Here is a 20,069-nt window from a genome sequence, read left to right as displayed (position 1 = left end):
AACCCTCCCTCATTCCTGCCTGGGCAGCTGTCCCTTCCAACCCTCATTAAAGAGCAATTTCACTTTTGATGTAGTTCAGTTAGAATGTGGGGTCTGTGATTAGGGATGTGACCTGCAGTGGAGAAGTGAGAGGTTCCAGCTTTCTGAGATCGTATCAGCCTTTATTTGTGCATCGTGCTGGCATCCCCCTGTTTTGGACTAAAGGAGGCAACGATCTCAAAAGCTCTCAGAATGATAATGTCATTCCAGTGTCCTGGTCTTTTAACCCTGTCAGAAAATATATCTTGCTTAACCTGTATTCTCCTCAGTGAAAGCCAAACTCCAAAAAAAAAAAAAAAAGAAAGAAAGAAAGTAAAGAGAATTGAAGGAATTCACAGAATCACTGTACTAAAAAAGCCGTTGCATAGTCAATAAATCACAAGTTAGTATCTTTTTGATGATTTTTGGCTTCAACCAAGATCCATCTGATGCTAGCAGTGATATTCCTAGTTCCACTTACATATATATATGTTAGCAATTACAGTCCTCATTTCTGCAAATGATCACATGGCTGTAGCTGGCATTTAGAACTACCTTCTTCTACTACCCATTCCAGATTCCCTTTGTACTTGGCAAGTACCACAGCTGGTAGTGGTTCTTTGCCTGGTGGTATGACACAAACCTTAATTCCTTAAGGGTGTGGGCTACTAAGTTGCTACAGTTTACTATTGACTTTAATCACAGGATATGGTAGCAGGAAAGATGTCCTCCAAAATCTTCTGGATTCCACATATATTCTTCTTTACTGCCATTATATAATTTCAATCCAGTTTTCTTTGGTACTCAGAATCAATCACACCACCCAATACAGTAACTCCTTTTTTTTGCCTGTAAATCTAGAGGCAAGAGGATTATAAAATGCTTAGGGAACATTCTTAACTTCCAGTTCAGTGGAGTCAGTGCTGTGTCTGTAGGTGGGACTATTCCTCCTTCTGAATTAAAACATGCAGACCCAAAGAGCATAGGGTTGCAGGGAAAGGAAGCAACAAATTTCCATGTTGGTCACTAGGAGTTATAGTTAGTGGTGTCACTCCCGGTTCCATTCATTAGTTCCTGGACCCATGAGTCCTGGCTATGGGAGAAACAGCACTACATATTGGATGCTCGTTTAGAGCATATAAAGCCACCTGGAGAACATTTCCCAACCCTGCAAGGTATTGCCACCTAGCTGGTGCTGTAATTGTGTCTTAAGAAAGCCATTCCAACGTCCTGTCATGCCAGCAGCTTCAGGATGATTCGGAACATGGAATGACCAGTGAATTCCATTAGCATGGACCCATTGTCACACTTTGCTTTCTGTGAAGTGGGTCCCTTGGTGTGAGGCAATGCTGTGTGTGATACCATAATGGAGGATAAGGCATTCTGTAAGTCCATGGATGGTAGTTTTGGCAGAACAATTGCATGCAGGGAAGGCAAATTCATATCCAGAGAAAGTGTATATTCCAGTAAGTACAAAATGCTGCCGTTTCCATGATGGAGGTGATCTGATGGGATCAACCTGCCACCAGGTTACTGGCTGATTTCTCTGAGGGATGGCCCCATATCTTGGACTCAGAGTTGGGTTTCTGCTGCTGGCAGATTGGGCACTTGACAGTGGCTGTAGCCAAGTCTACTTTGGTGAATGGAAGCTCACGCTGCATAACCTCCATCCCTACCACCATGGCCACTTTGTTCATGAGCCTATTGTGCAATGTCAGGAATTGCTGAAGAAAGAACATAATTAATTTCCACAGATTGTGTCATACTGTCCACTTAGTTGTTTAAATCCCCTTCTGTGGTGATGCTTTGTTGTGTGTTCACATAAGACACATATATTTTTGCTTTTTTGGGCCATTCAGAGAGGTCTATCTGCATACCTCTTCACCAACCTCTTTGTCACCAATTTTCTAATCATGTTCCTTCTAAGTCCCTGATCATCCAGCCAAAGGATTTGCTACAGCCCATGATTCAGTAAACATTCACACATCTGGCCATTTCTCCTTCCAAGCAAAATGAACAACCAGGTGCTCTGCTTTGCTCTAAGTTCTACCCACTGAGACTACCACTCTGCTTCATGGTAGTCTCAGAAAGAGGATGTAGTGTTACACTTGTCCATTTTGGGTGGTGTCTACATATTGTGCAGAACCAGCTGTAAAGCAAGCATGAGTATTCTTTTCCTCAGTCAACTGATCATAAGCAATTCCCCATGAAGCCACAGGTGTAGACTAAGAAAAGAAAGGTCATGTGACAAGAGTGGATACCAGCAGTATTTGGATCACTTCCCAATGCAACTTAGTTGTGCCTTCAGGTCCTGATTGAGCCCAATCTTGTATGTACCGCTGTACAACACCATACTCTTGTATGGAGTTGGTGTGCATTTCCAACTTTATGACTGTGTGTCTGACTAAAGCCATGGTACTTTCAGTTGTCCCATATGCATGGAAAAGGTGTGCAATGAATAAGAAGACTGGAGAAATTATACCTTTGAAGGATAGTATTTGCTAAGAATATTGAAAATGCCATGTACTGGTAGAAATTGAACATTCGCATCTCGAGAGAAGTACAACTGGAATGTTACTTGGAAATCTGGATGTTGAGATTTTGTGTCACATACTTTGTTCATGTTATCAGGAGTCCCTGGAGATGGACCAGTCCCTGGAGAAGGACATCATAATGGTTGTTGTTGTTAAGTGCCATTAAGTTGTTTCTGACCCATAGAGATCCTGTATAGGGTTTCCAGGAGTGGCTGGTGAGCTTGAACCACTGACCTAGTGGTCCAAATGACTTTGTGGTCCAGTGCATTAGCCCACAGTGCCACACCAGGACTCCTCATAATTGGTAGAGATCAGCAAAATGTAGAAGACCCTTAGTGATTTGGATTGACACATTGGCTTTATGAATAAGCTCAAATATAGGAATGATTGTGAGGATGGTGCAACATTTTGTCTTGTTGTACATAAGGTTGCCATGAGTCAGAACTTACTCTATAGATACTTAACAACAGGATATGTTTGAATCTGTGGTCTTTTTCTCTAGAATGAAGGAAAATAAGTGCAATCTTTAGCGAGGGCTGTATGGATGGGAAGTAAATATTTGTCATTCTCTAATGAGGAATAGATAGTCAATGGGCTGTGGCACTGTAGGATAAAGCACTGGGCCACAAGCTAGGTTTGAATCACAAGGTCAGAGTTTCAAACTCATCAGCTGATTTAGGCATGGATGCCAGTGGAGGGATGTTTGGCTTGAAATCACAGGTTATTTAATCTTTGTTGTCAAGTGCCATCGAGTTGTTTCTGACTCATAGTGATCTTATACAGCATCCAAGCAGTGGCTTTTGGGTTTGAACCATCAACCTTGTGGTTAGCAGTCTGGTGTTTAACCTATGGTACAACATCAAGACTCCTATTTAATCATAAAGATGTGAAATTCCTCCATAAGGGGGTAGACAAGATGATTCAAGAGCAAATAGCATATAAGTGGGATGTTAAAGCATCCAAATCTCTTGACTATTTTGACATTGCATGGAAGAAATTATTGTGACTTGATCTTAAGAAACAGAGGTCATTTTTTGGAAAGCAGAGGTGTTTTTGATTTTGAAAGATCTTACCGTGCAGTGAACTACATTTTATGATTCTACTAGTCATGTTGTTGTTAAGTGCTGTTGAGTCTGTTGTGACTCATAAGAACCCTGGACACCTTGTGGTTAGCAGTTCAGTGCTTATCCTACAGCGTCAACACCAGGACTTCCTTCTTGTCATAGTATTGCTAATTCCTCCCAAATGACTGAGTTGGACTTTTCAAAGGTGAGATGTTTGCTGCCCAAAAAGGGGATAAGATATATTGTTAATAATGTAAATAAGGAACATTTCACCCTTGGGGTGGGAACATGCAAATAACATATATGAAACTAACAAGGAGTTTCGTTAGCTTTGCTTTCCTACTAGGTTCAAAATGAACCACCTTATCACAGAAGGGATCTCTCTGCCATTGAACATCCTTTGGACCTCAAGATCTCTGTGCTGAACCTTCTGTATCCATGAGGCAGACCTGTGACACTAGGAGTATCAGAGAAGTGGTAGAGAAGTAGTGGCATCAGAGGTAACAGCTTCAAGAGCACAAGAAAAACGTGGGCTTCCTGGCCCATGGATTGATGAAGCTGAGTGTTTTTGGACAAGAGGCTTACTGGTGGAGTGGGGTGCCTCTCAAGCATTTGTCTGGGGAGTTAGGATTTGCCAATCCATGCAGCTAGAGCTAAGTGCCTGTGGGCAGATGGAGTGGAGTGTCTTTTGGGCATTTATGGAAGAAGTGAAAGAGCTTTGTAACGTTACCTGATCAGTGCAGAGGCCAAAAGGCCACATGCAACTGAGTGGTCAAGGACCAGGGAGAAGACACGGCTGAGAATTGGCAGTCTTCCTGATAAATTGTATCTAGAGCATTTCTGCTTCTGAATTTTAACATGTTAATGTCTCTAATAAACCCCATAATAGTAAATGAAGTCTATGAGTTCTGTGTGGCCATTGCAATGAATTATTGAATCCAGCAGAAAAGTGTAGAGTGTCATGGGAGGGATGGGTATTTCCAGAACTGGTAAAGAAGGTTGGAGAATGAAAGCATATCTCATGTCTGCCTCAAAGGAATCAGCTTTGGACTCATGTTGAGTTTCATTTTTCATCAGATGAGGTCTGATGCCTCTCCCACCCAGTTTTTACAGATTTTATCTCAACATTGCTTCCGTACACAGGAAGAAGTTTCTAACTCTTTGAAGACTTCAATGGAATCAAGATAGCTTGAAGCATGGGAGTGTCAGTTCAAAAGTTAATATCATCTTCAAGCAGAAACAGAAGAATCTCGTTATGATAGAGTATTTTATTTCTTGACATCATCCTTTTGAAGACCTCTTTCATATCCTTATTCCTAAGGTTGTGGATGAGAAGGTTCAACATGGGTGTGATGATCCCATAGAAGGAGACTGTCTTTTCCTAGTACTTAATGGTGGATATAGTTGTTTGTAGCTATATATCAACGCCTGTTCCAAAATTAATTAAAAGAGAGAGAGAGAGGCACAATCAAGTAGGACCCACATGTAACAAAAACTTTTTGATTGAGTAATAGACAATTAATTTAAGAGTAACAACGATTGTGAAGTTGGCACAGGACCAGGCGGTATTTCATTCTGTTATTCTTAGGGTCACGCAGACTCAATGGCACCTAACAACAACCAAAAATTTATTTTACATTAATTATAACTCAAAGATGCTGATTATAAAAGCTGCTTTTCAGTCTTTGTGAAGCCTACTCTTTATCAAGTTTACCTTTACATGTAGCTGCAGTACCTTGGTCATTCCACCTGAAATTCTTGGATGTTGACAAGGCCCTGATTGCCAATATTTGCTTCCCCAGTACTGTGAGACACTGAAAGCCCTATGTCTTAGTCTCTTAGCCACCACTTTTCTGTTCTGCTCCTTGGTTAATGCATAAAACATGACAAACATTTGAAATTATAAGTAAAGATAGATATCAGGCTCAGTTTTATGTCCTTCAATTCTATTTGTAATTTTAACTTCTTTAGGGATTGGAGGGAGACTAATTAACAACCTGTTATATGCAGGTAACATATATGCAGAGATCACAACTATGCTGGAAGAAAATGAAGAAGACTTGAGGCGCTTACTGATGAAGGTTAAAGATTACAGGCTTCAGTGTAAGTACACCTAAATGTGAAGAAAACAAAAATTCAAAAGATTGGGTCCATAACCAAAACCATGATAAATAGGGAAAAGTCGAAGTTGTCAAGGATTTCATTATACTTGGATCAACAACTAACATATATGGCAACAGCAGTCAAGACATCAAATAATACTTTACATTGGGCAAATCTCTGACAAAAGGACTTTTTAAAATCTTAAACAGCAAAGATGCCTCTTTGATGACTCAAGTGCACCTGACCAAAGCTATGAAATTTTGAATTGTCTCGTAGGTATGCTAAAGTTTGGCAATGGAAAATGAGGAACTGACACATCGAAGTATAGTGTCAGTCAAATATATTGAATATACTTTTGGACTATCCACTACACGTCTGTCAGTTTGTCATACTGTGGTGGCTTGTGAGTTGCTATGATTCTGGAAGCCTTGCCAATGGTATTTTAAATACCTGCAGGGTCACCCATGGTGGACAGGTTTCAGATGAGATTCCAGATGAAGACAGACTAGGAAGGAGTGACAAACTACTTCCAAATTTTAGTCACTGAAAACTTTATGAATAGCAGAGAAACACTGTCAGATATAGTGCCCGAATTGAGCGAGCCCCTCAGGTTGGAAGGCACTCAAAAAGTGACTGGGGAAGAGGTACCTTCTCAAAGTAGAGTTGACTGTGATGACATGAATGGAGTAAAGCACACGGGACCTTCATTTGCTGATGGGGCACAACTGAAACCTGGTGTAAAAAGTTGGTATCACCTCAGTGTGTCTCCCTTCTTTGTGAAATCTTGGCTTCCTCAATCCTGGTACCTTGAAGTGTCTCTGATTCCTTTCGGCATATAATAAAAAAATATTGCACACCATTTCTTTAATTTTTTACATATGTAGATTTTTCTAGACACTTTAGTGTGGGACTGGTCTTGTATAAAATAATTTTTTATGCACACTGCCTCTCTGAATATATTTAAGATTGCTCCATCATTAAAATTCAGAAAGTTCACAATGACAGGTCCATGATATGCTTCTTTTCACCAGTTAACTGTGCTTTAATTTGGTGGTTCATTTCAATACTTGTTACTTTTCCATCTATTGTTTTTATCCAACTTTCACTTCTATTGTTAATACTTGGTCTTATAGGTCTTAAGTTTATCTTTGTTCATATAAATTACATGGGTTTGTTTTTGCTTTTCTTTTGCTGTGAGATATTTCTTAGGTTTGCTTGCCCAGACTCAAAACTCAGATATCAGCAGTGACTATTAAGTGGTCAGTTTCTTTGTAGCTCTAGGAAAAATTAAAGAAAAAATTTCTAGTGTATAAAAATGAGAGTTTCACTCCTGACTGAAATGCTTATCTGTTTCTGGTATCACATTTACTTCCAGGAAAACCACCTCTTCTAGACATTTTATTTCATCATGCTGCATATGTCTTAGCAAATGCTTATATATTCATACCTCTTTCTCTAAGCTTTTACTATTTAGAATTTTATATATCTTTGGCAAGAGTTATCTTTAATTCTTGTTTGGGGATATAGATGTCTCATTAGCCACATTCTGTCTAACTTCTATCTCTAATGGGTGCTCTCAGTTTTTGTCCACTGATGGTCCTCACAAACTTTGCATGCACCACAACATTACTGGAGGAGGTTGTCCAAAATAGTTGTCTGGACCCATGTCATAGCTGGGTTAGGTTGCCAACAAAAGACACAGACTGCACACACTCTGTTATTACCTAGAGAAACACTTTCATCATGTAGTGAAGAAACAGAGCAATATTGGTTTCCCTAGTGGGCACCAGTCTCCCATGTCCAGCAGGATGGTTGCCACATATGACCAGTGCAGGCATATGTTCTACATTCACCCCTCTTATGATGTAGTAGAAAGACCCCATTCCCTCCTCAATGGGAACAGATAGAGAAGTGGGATTGGTTAGGTTCCATATGATGCTCGCGCATGTGAAAGAATCAGAAAACTACTGTGTGCTCAGACAGGGGAAGGGTGTCTCAGTTAAGGAGAAGGAACTAGGAGAGAGAAGGTGACTCAATTTCCAACCTCCTTATGAGACAATGTTCTAGGCCCTATTTTTCCAAGGCTACTTAGGTGGCCTTGTTGTAGTTGTCATTGTTAAATGCCATTGAGTCACTTAGCTGAGGAGGTCTGCAGTGGAGTCAAACATGTGATATCAGATTAAAAGTCTGATAGGGATTCTTTTTTCTGTCAAGACTGAGCAGGAGCCTTCTAGGAAGTTTTGAGCAGACCACAACAGATTTGCCACTCATTGCATAGGATCACGTGTCACATGGAGATAATTTGCAAACCTGGATTTTAGAAATATATTTTAACATGTTTTTTAAGAAACCAATTTATATAGAATATTTTTTATTGTTTTATTGTGAATTATATGATAGTTTACATGGGAGAACATTAGTTTTACATTCATTCTACCGTATATCATTTCATTACCATGGTTACAATCCTCTCCATGCATCAACAACCAATCAAAGGTTATACTCTGCAAGTCTGCCCCCTATACTCCTCTCCCCCCTCCCCCACTGGTCTTCAGCACACAGTCCCTCTCCCTCTCTGGATCTAAAGTCTAATGTCCCCAGCTGTTCCATTGCTCCACGTTATTGTCTCTGCCTCCATCTCAGGCATCACTGTTTCTCTGGATAGGGTCCCGCTCTTGGCTCTTCTCCGTTGATGGTCCTAGGGACCTCCACTCCTAGACTGGAAAGTTAATCACTCCCTTCCTTGCTATAAAATGTCTACCTTTACATTTTCAACCCTCACAATCAGTTCTGATAACAATTATTCTCCATTGTATCACAAGAGACCCATCTGCATTCATTTAATCAGCTCTGCCTAGAGAGATTGGATACTACTCACTGGAGATTCTGCCTTCCTCAAGGGCCCCTGGCTCTAGGTTCCCTCCTGAAAGCTTGTAAGCCAGTCACTTCTTGCCTTTGTAGGCCCCTGCTCCCATTTTGGGTAGCCAATGTACAAGTTGCCCATCCCTGTCTACTCTGTGTGTGGAGGGGGTGGGAATGATTTTTGCTGTAAGGATTTGTTCCTTATCCATTGGTGTAGGTCCAGCTCATCAAAATGTATCACATTACTCCTTTTTCCCTCTTCTTTCTTCTTCTGTTTGAGCTCTGATCATCCAGTCATTGAAGCCAGGCCAAGTGGGTATTATCTGTAAGTGTGGGTGTTCTTGTGCATATGCCCTCTCTTTTTCTCAGCTAAACATTTCACTCTCCACATTATAGGGCTAAGCTCACCGCTTCATTGCTGTTTTTTCCTCACTTCCCCTTGTCAGTGACGAGCATGGTCACCAATCAGAGGGTGTATTCCCATTGAGCCTTATATAGAATATTTTGAAGATATGTATTTGAGCTCTGGTTAAATGGTAATAAAAACATTTTTTACTTATCTAATGATTCAGACTATACAAAATATTATTATCTGCATCATATATCTTTGTAAATGTTATCACTGGAGAAACTGAAGGTTATAGAGGTGACATGAATTGTCAATGATCACACAGTACTAAATGACAAAGGTAGGACCCAATTTAGAGACTTATGAATGTTAGAGTCATTGTCTATTCATATAATCTTTTCAGTATCCCACAGTGCTTTAAAAAGTGCTGATATGGTAATTTCTATAAATAATCATAACATACCTAGAATGTAAAATTTATTTTTCTGTTTTATTTAGAATTTGTATTATCCCTTATTGTAAATTTATTAATAAAAATCTATATTTCAATAAACCACAGAGAGGGAGGGAAGTTTGGGGCAATTTAAATAAAGGGATACTGGTGATGATGCACTTTGGAGTTGGTTCTCACTCACAGTGACCCTGTATAGGGTTCCCACGACTAAATCTTTGTTATTGTTGTTGTTGTTGTTGTTGTTAGGTGCCATCGAGTCAGTACCGACACATAGCGACCCTATACACAGCAGAATGAAACACTGCCCGATCCTTGGCCACCATCATCACTGTTGCCATGCTTGAGTCCACGGATGCAGCCACTTGGCCAATCTATCTCATTGGGTGTCATCCTCTTTTTCTCTGACCTTCCACCTTAACAAACATGATATCTTCTCCAGCAACAGGTCCCTCCTGACAATATACTCGAAGTATGAGAGATGAAGTTTGGCCATCTTGGCCTCCTAGAAGCACTCTGGCTGCACTTCTTCCAAAATGGATCTGTTGGTTCTTTTGGCAGCTCATGGCACTTACAATATTCTTTAGGAAATAGTGCCTTAAAAATCAGCTAATATAACCTCTTTTTTAACTCTACAGTACTTAACATATGCATAATTCTATTAACATATGTTTTAACAGTAGATAATGAATACAGTGGAAGTACAATAACTCAGTAGGATAAGCACTGGACTGTGAATGACAAGGTCAGTGGTTGGAGCCCACCAGCTGCTCCACAGGAGAAGGATGAGGTGCTCACGAAGATTCACAACCTTGGAAACCCTATAAAGTGTTACTATGAGTTGGCACCAATTCAACAGCACTTAACAACAACAACAACAACAACAACAACAATGAATACAGTGATTAAATGATCAGTTGCTAACTGAAAGGTTGACAATTCAAACCCATCCAGGTGCTCCATGCCAGAAAGACCTGATGATTTGCTCCGGAAAAGACTGCAGCTTAGAAAACCCTATGGGGCAAATCTATTTTATCACATGGGATTGCTATAATAGCATCTAACAACAACAAATGAATACAATGGGCAATACTTTTTCATACATTAATTTATTTAAAATTACAAACAAACATTTGAAACCGTATTCTGTTGCAATCCTCTTATTGACCATTCAGATGACAAAAGTGATAAAAGTAAATACCTAGTGGTCCTTTTGGAGAAGAAAGGGAATCATCTAAGGTAATGTGACGCTTCAATTGTGGTCAGCATTATGAAGGAACAGAACATGGTGTAGTAGAAGAATCCTTAACTCACATTATGTCTGTGCTAAGGAATCAGCTTGCCTCTAAACACTGGTGTTTTCTTTTCTCCAACAAGAGCAAAACTGTTGTATTCTTCCTTTCATGTGTACAAAGGAAATTTTGTTGTAATACATAGCACTAAAATTGAAGAATGAGCTAATTTATTATAATTAATAAGTTACTGATTACAATAAATAGCAGATGTTATTTTTGCCATATGGAAGTTAACAGTATAAATACATCTTGGCACCAAGGAAGAACCAATGACTACCTATACCTTATATGAATGCTTATAGCTATTTAGAAAAACAATAAAGTATGTACCTTAAATACAAGTTGAAAATGAGGGAGTTTGTAAGGCTAGGGAGCAAGTAAGTATAAGAAATGACAATTTACAATGAGAAGTTGATGTCATTAATAAAAATAAACAGATTATTCATTCTTCCACCACACACATAGAACTTTGTATTTCATCATCTCCATGTCAAAGTGATGATTTGATAGTGATTCTTTCAGGTTATCTTTCACTTTTTCCCTCCATTTTATTCCCACTTAACATTTATTGTTTCTGTTTCAGTAAGCATATTTTTAATAATTTAAACTAAAAAATAACTATACTGTTTTATCCTATTATACTAAGTACACCTCACTTCCCATTCAAGGTGGATTGTCTTCCCAATGAAGTCTGAGTGACACACTATTCTAGGAATTCCTGTAGAAACTAATCATAATATTGATCCTCAACTTTCCTTTTGGGAACATAAAACTATTTACTTCAGTCAAATATCTTAAAAAGAAGGAATTCCATTAAGACATACAGCGAAGAAAGAATCAAACATTATTTTTAATTATCCCATTTACAAAGGATCAGAGGAGCCCTGGTGGTGCACTGGTTAAAAGCTCACTGCTAGGTTCTAATTTACCTGCCACTCCATAGGAGAAAGATGTGGCAGCATGTCTCCATAAATATTTACAATCCTGGAAACCCTATGGGGCAGTTCTACTCTGTCCTATAGGGGAGTTATCAGTCAGAATCCACTTGTTGGCAGTGGGAATAAAGGATCAGGCAGTGAATGAGTGGGTAAGGAGGCCAGTTTTAGAATGTGAGATATTAACCCATATGATCTTGCTAGTAATTCATAAAATGAGTTAATTAGAAAACAGAAGAGAAGCCCTTATATCATAGCTGTATTAGTAAAATGGCAAATTGCACTCTGGGTGATTTGTATTTATTTATTTTTTCAAAATAATTCATGAAATGATAAGATTTTTTTGGTCTGACAACAAATGATTATTTTCAGCCAACAGGCATTTATTTATTGTCCATGTTTAGTTTCAAGAGTAAAATCTCTTGAGGGACATACAGCAAGATTTAGACAAGCAAATTTTAGACAAACTGAAGATTAGAACTCATACTACAATGATATTCAATCAAGAATAAATCATATCAACGTAGTGTGAATGCATATGTATGTTGCTCAGATAGGTACAAAAGAATGCTAATCATTTGGGAGGAGGATAAACCAAGAGATAAACAGAAGATCTTTTGAGCTATGTTTGAAGGGTTTTATGTTTTTTGTCTTCCCGAGTAGTAGAATGAGACAATCAGTCTCCTAATTGCCCCTTTCATGTCCTTATTTCTCAAAGTGTAGATAAAAGGGTTAAGCATAGGAGTCACCAAACTGTAGAACAGAGACATAAGTTTACTCTTGTCATGAAAGTTAGTAGCAGAGGGTTGTACGTACATACTAATGGCTGGTCCATAGAAGAAAGATACAACAATAACATGCGAACCACATGTGTTAAAGGCCTTCTTCTTTCCCTCTGAGGACCGAATCCTCAAGATAGTAGCTACAATGAACCCATAAGACACAAGGATCAGTGACAAGGGCACCAGGGAATAGAATGTCGCCACACAAGTGAGCATAGCTACATTGAACGTAGTGTCAACACATGACATCTTGATTATCACTGGGACTTCACACAGGAAATTTTCTACCTTGTTGTTACCACAAAGTGGCAGCTGGACAGTGAGAGATGACTGAAGCAAGGAATTAGCCAATCCACTTAGCCAAGCTATGACAACTAGGAGGATACAGAATTGCTGATGCATGATAGCTGGGTACCTCAAGGGCTTACAGATGGCAATGTAACGGTCTAAGGACATCACAGCTAAGAGGATGCATTCAGTGGCCCCCAGAAAATGAAACATATAAAACTGGGTCACACAGCCCCCATAGCTGATAGATTTATCTGGTCCCCAGAGGTTCAGCAGTAGCTGAGGGATGGTGGTTGTGGTAAAACACAGATCCAGGAAGGAAAGATTGGAAAGGAAAAAGTACATAGGGCTGTCAAGGTGAGGATCTACCCTGGATACCACAATAATTGAGATGTTGCCCACCAGAGTGAAGATGTAAGCAACTAGCACCATCACAAAGAGAGGCATTTCCAACCAGGGATGGTCAGAGAAACCCAAAAGAATGAAGAATTTTGGAATACTTGCATTGCCTGGATTCATCGCTGTCCTTGTTCTTATTAATGGGGTCAAGCTGAATTCCTTTCATTGTCCATGTATTCTGTTAAAAAAAGTAAAATGAGTTATGGAGGGATTTTCTCTGGGTGGTAACTCCATTATATGATATTTGCAAGGATGAAAAATTATGAGTCTACATGTCACACATGATCATTATTTGTGGTGCCTCAAAAAGAACCACTAACAAAGCTCTTTATTTTACCCAAAACTGCAATATAGCAAGTTTTAATTGATTAATGATTAGGTAAAGGGAAATTCACAATTGATCTTTTATCAAAGAAAAGCATAAAATGAGGAATGATTTGAAAGAATATCCAAGAACAACCATGCTAACTTACCACAAGTGTCCCTTTCTTTCACTAGCAATCTGCTGACCTTAGCCATGCTCTGGTAGAATTTATGAGTAGGTTTAAGGTAGGATCAGAACTGACTGAGCTCCACGTGGATTGGTCTGATTTGCAGAGAAACAACAACACATAGTGTTATTCCTAACGCCTAGTCCCCAAACTCTAGAACGACTTGTTGCCACATAAAACTTTTGTTATAAAAGGAAGTACGATAATACATTCAGCATCTGAACAACAAGGTAATCGGTAATCGATTGGACAGCCATGTGGTATTAGGCATCAGTGCTTAGTACAGATGTACTTTAATTAATAGAAATGCCCACTAATGCAAATTATAACCCTAGATCAATTTTTAAAGACATGTTTCAACGTTTTAAATTATAATGGTATTATAGTCACATTCAAAGATTTTAATTTACCCAATTATTTAGCATACAAGTTTGCATAAAGAGGTCACAACATATACAGGCTTGTACAAAAAGATAAAACCAAACCACACAGATGATGATGCACCTTCACTGCCCCAACCCAAACACCTACCTTAAATCAAGTTGTTGTTCACTAGTTGTACTTTGTCACAGGAGGTTACAATGAGTTGAAACAGACTTGATGACACCTAAAAACAGCAATCCTTCTTTTTCTAGTAAGAAAGAAATTGGTCTTTTTTTACCATTAGATTTCAATATTGAGTGGGGCTAAGAATTGAATACTCTGTGTATTTAGTGACTTTGAGTCATGTCATGATGGTCATGTCATAGGTCCTTTATTATTTGGTTAGAAGGATCCCAAATATTTTTGGAAGTGGAAAACCACACTCCTCTAGAAACATTAAGACACAGCTGTTGCATTTTATGTAAACTTGTGGGACTTTGCTTTTCACACAATTATCCTCGGTGGAAATTTCTTGGCAAGAAGCACTTCAGAAATTCCCTTGAGAGTATACTCCTTCTAACTTATTTACTTGCCTCAGTAAATTAAAACTATAAATGTTGGCATTTCCATACCATATTGAATGCTGAACTAAAGAGCAAAAGATTCTTAAAAGACTTAATCTACTTCAATAATTTAATAGAAACTTTCTTTTGATTAACTAGTAACCTATAAGGCATTCAGACTTGATGTCAAGATCCAGCTTTTAAAAATAATATTTTTCTAAGGTTATTTTTTTTCTTGAAATTTCTATTGTAATGAAGGTAGATAAATCTTTGTTCTATATAAAGATAGAAAAGGCAATCACCTTTCAATATAACATTTAAGAAAGCGAAAGGTTCTTTTCCTTGAATAATTGTTCTATAATAATCTAATGCAATATTGACTTTTTACCTGACCTAACATGGACTATATTAAAATTCTTCCTTTGGTCTAAGCATTAAAAGTATTGTGTTGAAAGAAATTAGTAGATAGTAATGTATATTCATTAATTATTTCAATCAATATTTATTGAGTGCCTACTATGCGTCAGAGTCCTGGTGTGGCACTGTGGGTTAATGCACCAGATTGCAAAGTTGTTTGACTGCAAGGTCGGAAATTCAAATTAACCAACCACTTTTTGGACACCCTATACAGGGTCGCTATGGGTCGAAATCAACTCGATGGCACTTAACAACAACACTATGCATCATTCATCTAGATGTTGCAAATATAATAGTGAACAGTGGTAGACAAAATCTCCCCTCATGAAACTTATGTTCCAGTAGAGAAACAGTAGATCTGTACTTATTCTTAAGGTGTCCTGTTGCTCAGAGGTTAAGTGCTAGGCTGCTAACTAAAGGCTGGCAGCTCGAATCCACCAGCTACTCTGTGAGAGAAAGGCGTGGCAGTCTACTTCTGTAAAGAGTACAGTCTTGGGAAATCATTCGCTATGCCTTCCAATTAGCAGCAGATAAAATGATGTGGTATCCTTTTGGTCATGTAAATTACCTTACATTTTTTTCTTTTTGTTTCCACTTTGGTTCTCACCACTTACTTCATTCTAGGATCGTATTCAGCTTTGGGTCTTTGTTTTTATGTACTTCTTGTATCAATTGTTCTACCCTATAATCACTAAAATTTATTACTAAATTTGGCTTGTTCGCTAACCTTTAGGCTTGGCTTAGGATATTTTAGATACATATTTCCTAGGTCTCTTTACATTCTAGAAAATCATTACCTTTGATTATATTTGTATATACATGAAGAAGAGATCATATATATGAAGTTAAAGGGATGGATTGTGGAGGAGCTCATAAGATGTCCCAATAACCATCTTTCCTCTCTCTATATTAAAATAATTTTTAACTAGATAGATGACTGTTCAGTAAAAAGTGTGATATTTCCCAGCCTTTGATGACACTAGATTTGATCATGTGCCTAATTCTTAGCCAATGGAACATGTGGAAATATAATGTCGCAGAATTATGGGAATTACCTTTAGCAATTGTCATGTGATTTTTGACTTTCTTTTAGGGTTTCTTTCTTTATACAACTACCTAGAACATAGCTGATGGTTTGGACCATAATGATGTGCCTTATGAGGCACCAAACACTTGGATTCTAGAGGACAACATGCATCAGAGTCAACATAGCATCCTTGTACCACTTCCCCCTTCATTGATTTAAGTAAGAGACTTTATATAAATTTCTACCTTATTAAAGAGATTGTACTTTATAGGCTTCCTGTAACTTGTGGCTACACCTAATTCTAACTCATATACAAGCTCTGCTATACACAAGGATGTAGTCTTAGGTAAGAATAATGATAGATGAAGCACATATCTAATCTAACAAAGCTGAAGTAGAGACCAATATCACTCAGGAACATAAATATAAATATTCTCAATAAAATCCTAGCCAACAGAATTTAACAATATATCAAAAAAATATACATCATAACAAAGCGGGATTCATTCAGAGGATGCAAAGATGGTTCAACATTAGAACAACAACCAAGATAATCCACCATATAAATAAAACAAAGTAAAAGAAGCAAATGACCACATCAATTATACAGAAAGTGATTTGACAAAATCCAGCATCTAATCCTGGTTTAGTACTGTAGGATCAGCACTGAACTGCAAAGAGCAAAGTGAGCAGTTCAAAACCACCAACTGCTAATTGGAAACCCTATGCAGAACTGCTATGAGTCAGAACCAACTCAACAGCACTTAATAATAACAACAGTTCCTGATAAAAACATTCAGCAAAGTAGTAATTGAAGGGAAATTCCTCAGCATAATTAAGAGCATACATACAAATCTAGGAGACAACATAGCCCTCAGTGAAGAGAAACAGAATGTATTCCCTTTGCAAACAAGATCCAGACAAGGATTCCTTTTATCACTACTCCTATTCAATATTGTGTTAGAAGTCTTAGCTAGAGCTATATGGCACCTAAAAACAACACAGGTAGCACATCAAGATAGACTACATATAACAGTCATTATAAAGCAAAAAAGTAACATCAAAAAACAAAATAATCATGCTGACTTTCATCATTCTATGGAATATACATTATTTAGTTATGATTGAAGTACACCTAAATTTTCTGCGTCTACTTTGTATGTTTAAATGCAGTATCATTGAGATGACTTAAATCATTTAATACACTAAAAAGAGTAAAGTTAGATACACTTACAAAAGAAGGTAAAATAAGGATTGCACAGCTTACCCCAGAGAAGCTTTCCAGAGTTAGAAACACTAATATGTGAAGTATAAACTGACAATGGAATGCTTACATGAGAATTAATGGAGATGGCTCTTAAGATTTGTGACTTCTTCAATATATATGGTTTTCATTTTGGCTTTTTAGATATGACATATATTTCTTTCTTTTCAAATAACAGTAGCCAACTTTCAGGTAAAAAATGAAAGAAAATGTACAATTTGACTTTTCTGAGTGTATGTGAGATGCCATTACAGAAAGGAGAAAGTTGAAAATTGAGGAGAAGCCTCACATTCCTCCACAACAGGAGGGTAGGAGACCCTGTGATGCTGAGGCTGTGATTAAGGCTCACCTAGAGGACAGAGGGCTGAACCAGAGTCATGTGGATGAGGGGCTGGTGAAACTGCACTGGAGATTCACTCTGGACAGACCTCTGGGCCCTATCTGGATGGGAAGAAAATGAGGTAAAGACATGGACATTGAACTCCAAGATTTAATTTACTTATTTATATTTAATTTCTTTGTTTATTGTCTTAGTTATCTACTATTGTTATAATAGAAATACAATAGGTGGGTGGGTACCTTTGTTGCTGTTGTTGTTAAGCGCTATAGAGTCAGTTCCTACTCATAGTGATCCTATATAGGGTTTCTGAGGAACAACTGGTTGGTGTGAACTGCTAACCTTGTAGTCTAGTGATTATCCTACAGTGCCACACCACATGTACAAAGATGATGTCATCCGCCCTGTCATGAGGTTGTTGTTGATGGTGATTATGTAAAGCCAATTCTGACTTATATGGGAGTAGAAAGTCTCGTCTTGCTCCTGAGGAATCGCTGGTAGTGTGGGGCCAAAAAAAAAAATATTATAATCCTGTTTATTGTATTTGGGTAATCTTTTTTTTTTTTTTTTAATTTCCTGAAGTAAAGACTTTATGACCTCTCTCTTTTTCTTTGGTTATTTCCTAAAGTGAGTAAAGAATTTATGATCTCTTTTTCTTTTCCTAAAGTAGGAATGCTTGCCTTAAAATTTTGAACTAGCCAACCGGGTAAGGGAAAAGATTGTGCGGTCAAAACCCTAGCCAGTGGGGTGAGACACAGCCTTGAGACTCACATCAGGGATTAAAAACCCGAGTGGACTGCCCACTCAGTGTGCTCGCTGGCCTGTTCCTGTATGTACACAGCTATGTGCACGTGTACTCTTGCAGGAGTAAATTTTGCTTTGCCAAGGTAATTTAGTCTCACCTAGTGTCTTTTATGTGACATCAGGATTCATTTCTAACAATCTGGGTGCCCGTCAGAGATTTTCCATTCCCTTTGGGGAGCAGCTTTAGCCTTCTCCTCTGAGGGAAACGCATCCTGCTGTCTAGTTACAGCAGCCCTCAGGTGAGATCTGCTGAAGTCTCCCAAGGAAGCGAATAAAACCGGACTCTTGGCAGGTGGGAAAAAGGCCTACTCGAGCATCACCACGTGGCAACCAGGTAATTCTGTGCACAGGCCAAGGTAAGAAAACCGCAGGGGAGACCAATGCTTTCTTGGTGGTTGGGACATCCCAGAGGTTGTGTGTGTATGAATGAGACGTGCCCTGGGAACAAAGCAAATGTGGATTCCTGATCCGTGGTTCCATGACCATGTCATACAGGTTAGGGTGGTATCCAGTCAAGGACTCGATCTGAGTCGGGGGTTTATACCGACATACCAATTGCTAAGAGGGGTCAAACGTTCCCTGAGGGAAGCGGCTGGAGACAGACAAAGTGAAAATTAAAGAGAGCAAGAAGCCTCCAAGTATAGAAGGGGGGTTGAGCCTCTTTGTAAGAAGACATAAGAAAGCAAGAAACCTCCAAGTATAGAAGGGGAGAGGGTTTGAGCATCTTTGTAAGAAGACACAGCCAGGTAGCCGGGCTGGGAAATAATACTGGTAAAAGAATCTCTAGAGAAAATGAAACCAAGGACAAAATTCCCCATAATAGTCTATTAGGATTAATACTAAAGTATTAGAATAATAGTGCATAAACTAAAGGGAAATAGACATAACAAATGATAAGATATTGCTGTTTCTTTTGGACACAGGACCCATTTTTTTAAACTGTCCTTTGGCCTAAATTTGACTCAGAGGAGGACTGGGTCTGTCAATCTTTAATTGAATATGTCAATAACCAAAGTCCTATCCCTCAGGAGCAAATAGATTATGCCCTATGCTGGAGATAGGGTCCTGTTATCCTATTTGCACTTAACACTTAAGGGATAACAAGCTGAAGAAAGAAAAACTTTCTTCCCCTTGTTGTTGTTAAGTGCCTTCGAGTCGGTTCCGACCCATAGCGACCCTGTACAGGGTTTCCAAGGGTGTAAATCCTTACGGGAGTAGAAAGCCTCATCTTTCTCCCGCGGAGCGGCTAGTAGTTTTGAACCACTGACCTTAAGGTTCGCAGCCTGATTCGTAACCACTACGCTACCAGAGCTCCTTGGGACCCCCTTTTCTCTCTACCCCCTGACTTACAATCCTGCCCTTCCTCCTACAACCCTACTCACAACCCTGAACTCCTCTTGGAAAAGTCCCTTAGGAAGAGGAAAAATTGGGATCGTCAGTGTACCCCTAAATGGTTCAGGAGACCAAAAATAAAAGAGGGCAAATGAGAAAATACGTCAGGTTAGACCCAAAAGATCCATGTTATAGCTCCGTTTTGTCACTAACACTTGGCCTGATACCTGTAAAAGGGCACAAAAAGAATAGAAAACTGGAAAAACAGGTCTATGGAAGAACTATTAAAGGAAATTGAAAAGATATATGTAAAACAGGACAAAGAAAAACAGAAACAGAAAGCCAAAATTATGTTGTCAACCTTAGGGCAAGGAGCACTAGTAGCATGTTG

The 20,069-nt window shown here is 38.7% G+C and overlaps 2 protein-coding genes across 2 annotated transcripts in view; both read right to left on the bottom strand.

The window, feature by feature from the left end:
* Positions 1-12,249: 12,249 nt before the first annotated feature.
* Positions 12,250-13,200, bottom strand: LOC102816674 (olfactory receptor 2B11-like). Its single transcript, XM_006872858.1, has one exon. It carries the CDS (start codon positions 13,198-13,200, stop codon positions 12,250-12,252), a length of 951 nt encoding a protein of 316 aa, XP_006872920.1.
* Positions 13,201-19,867: 6,667 nt separating this feature from the next.
* LOC102816291 (HLA class I histocompatibility antigen, B-15 alpha chain-like) overlaps positions 19,868-20,069 on the bottom strand; it is a 24,032-nt gene continuing 23,830 nt past the window's right edge. The window contains exon 8 of the mRNA XM_006872857.1: positions 19,868-19,905. Coding sequence (XP_006872919.1) covers positions 19,868-19,905 — 38 coding nt within the window. The remainder of the gene's footprint in view (positions 19,906-20,069) is intronic.

Source organism: Chrysochloris asiatica, unplaced genomic scaffold, assembly GCF_000296735.1.
Source record: "Chrysochloris asiatica unplaced genomic scaffold, ChrAsi1.0 scaffold00213, whole genome shotgun sequence".
Classification (NCBI taxonomy): Eukaryota; Metazoa; Chordata; class Mammalia; order Afrosoricida; family Chrysochloridae; genus Chrysochloris; species Chrysochloris asiatica.
This window is presented reverse-complemented; position numbering and strand designations above follow the sequence as displayed.

Coding starts and splice junctions, on each gene's coding strand:
- LOC102816674 (XM_006872858.1), bottom strand. CDS start 13,200: ATGAATCCAGGCAATGCAAGTATTCCAAAATTCTTCATTCTTTTGGGT.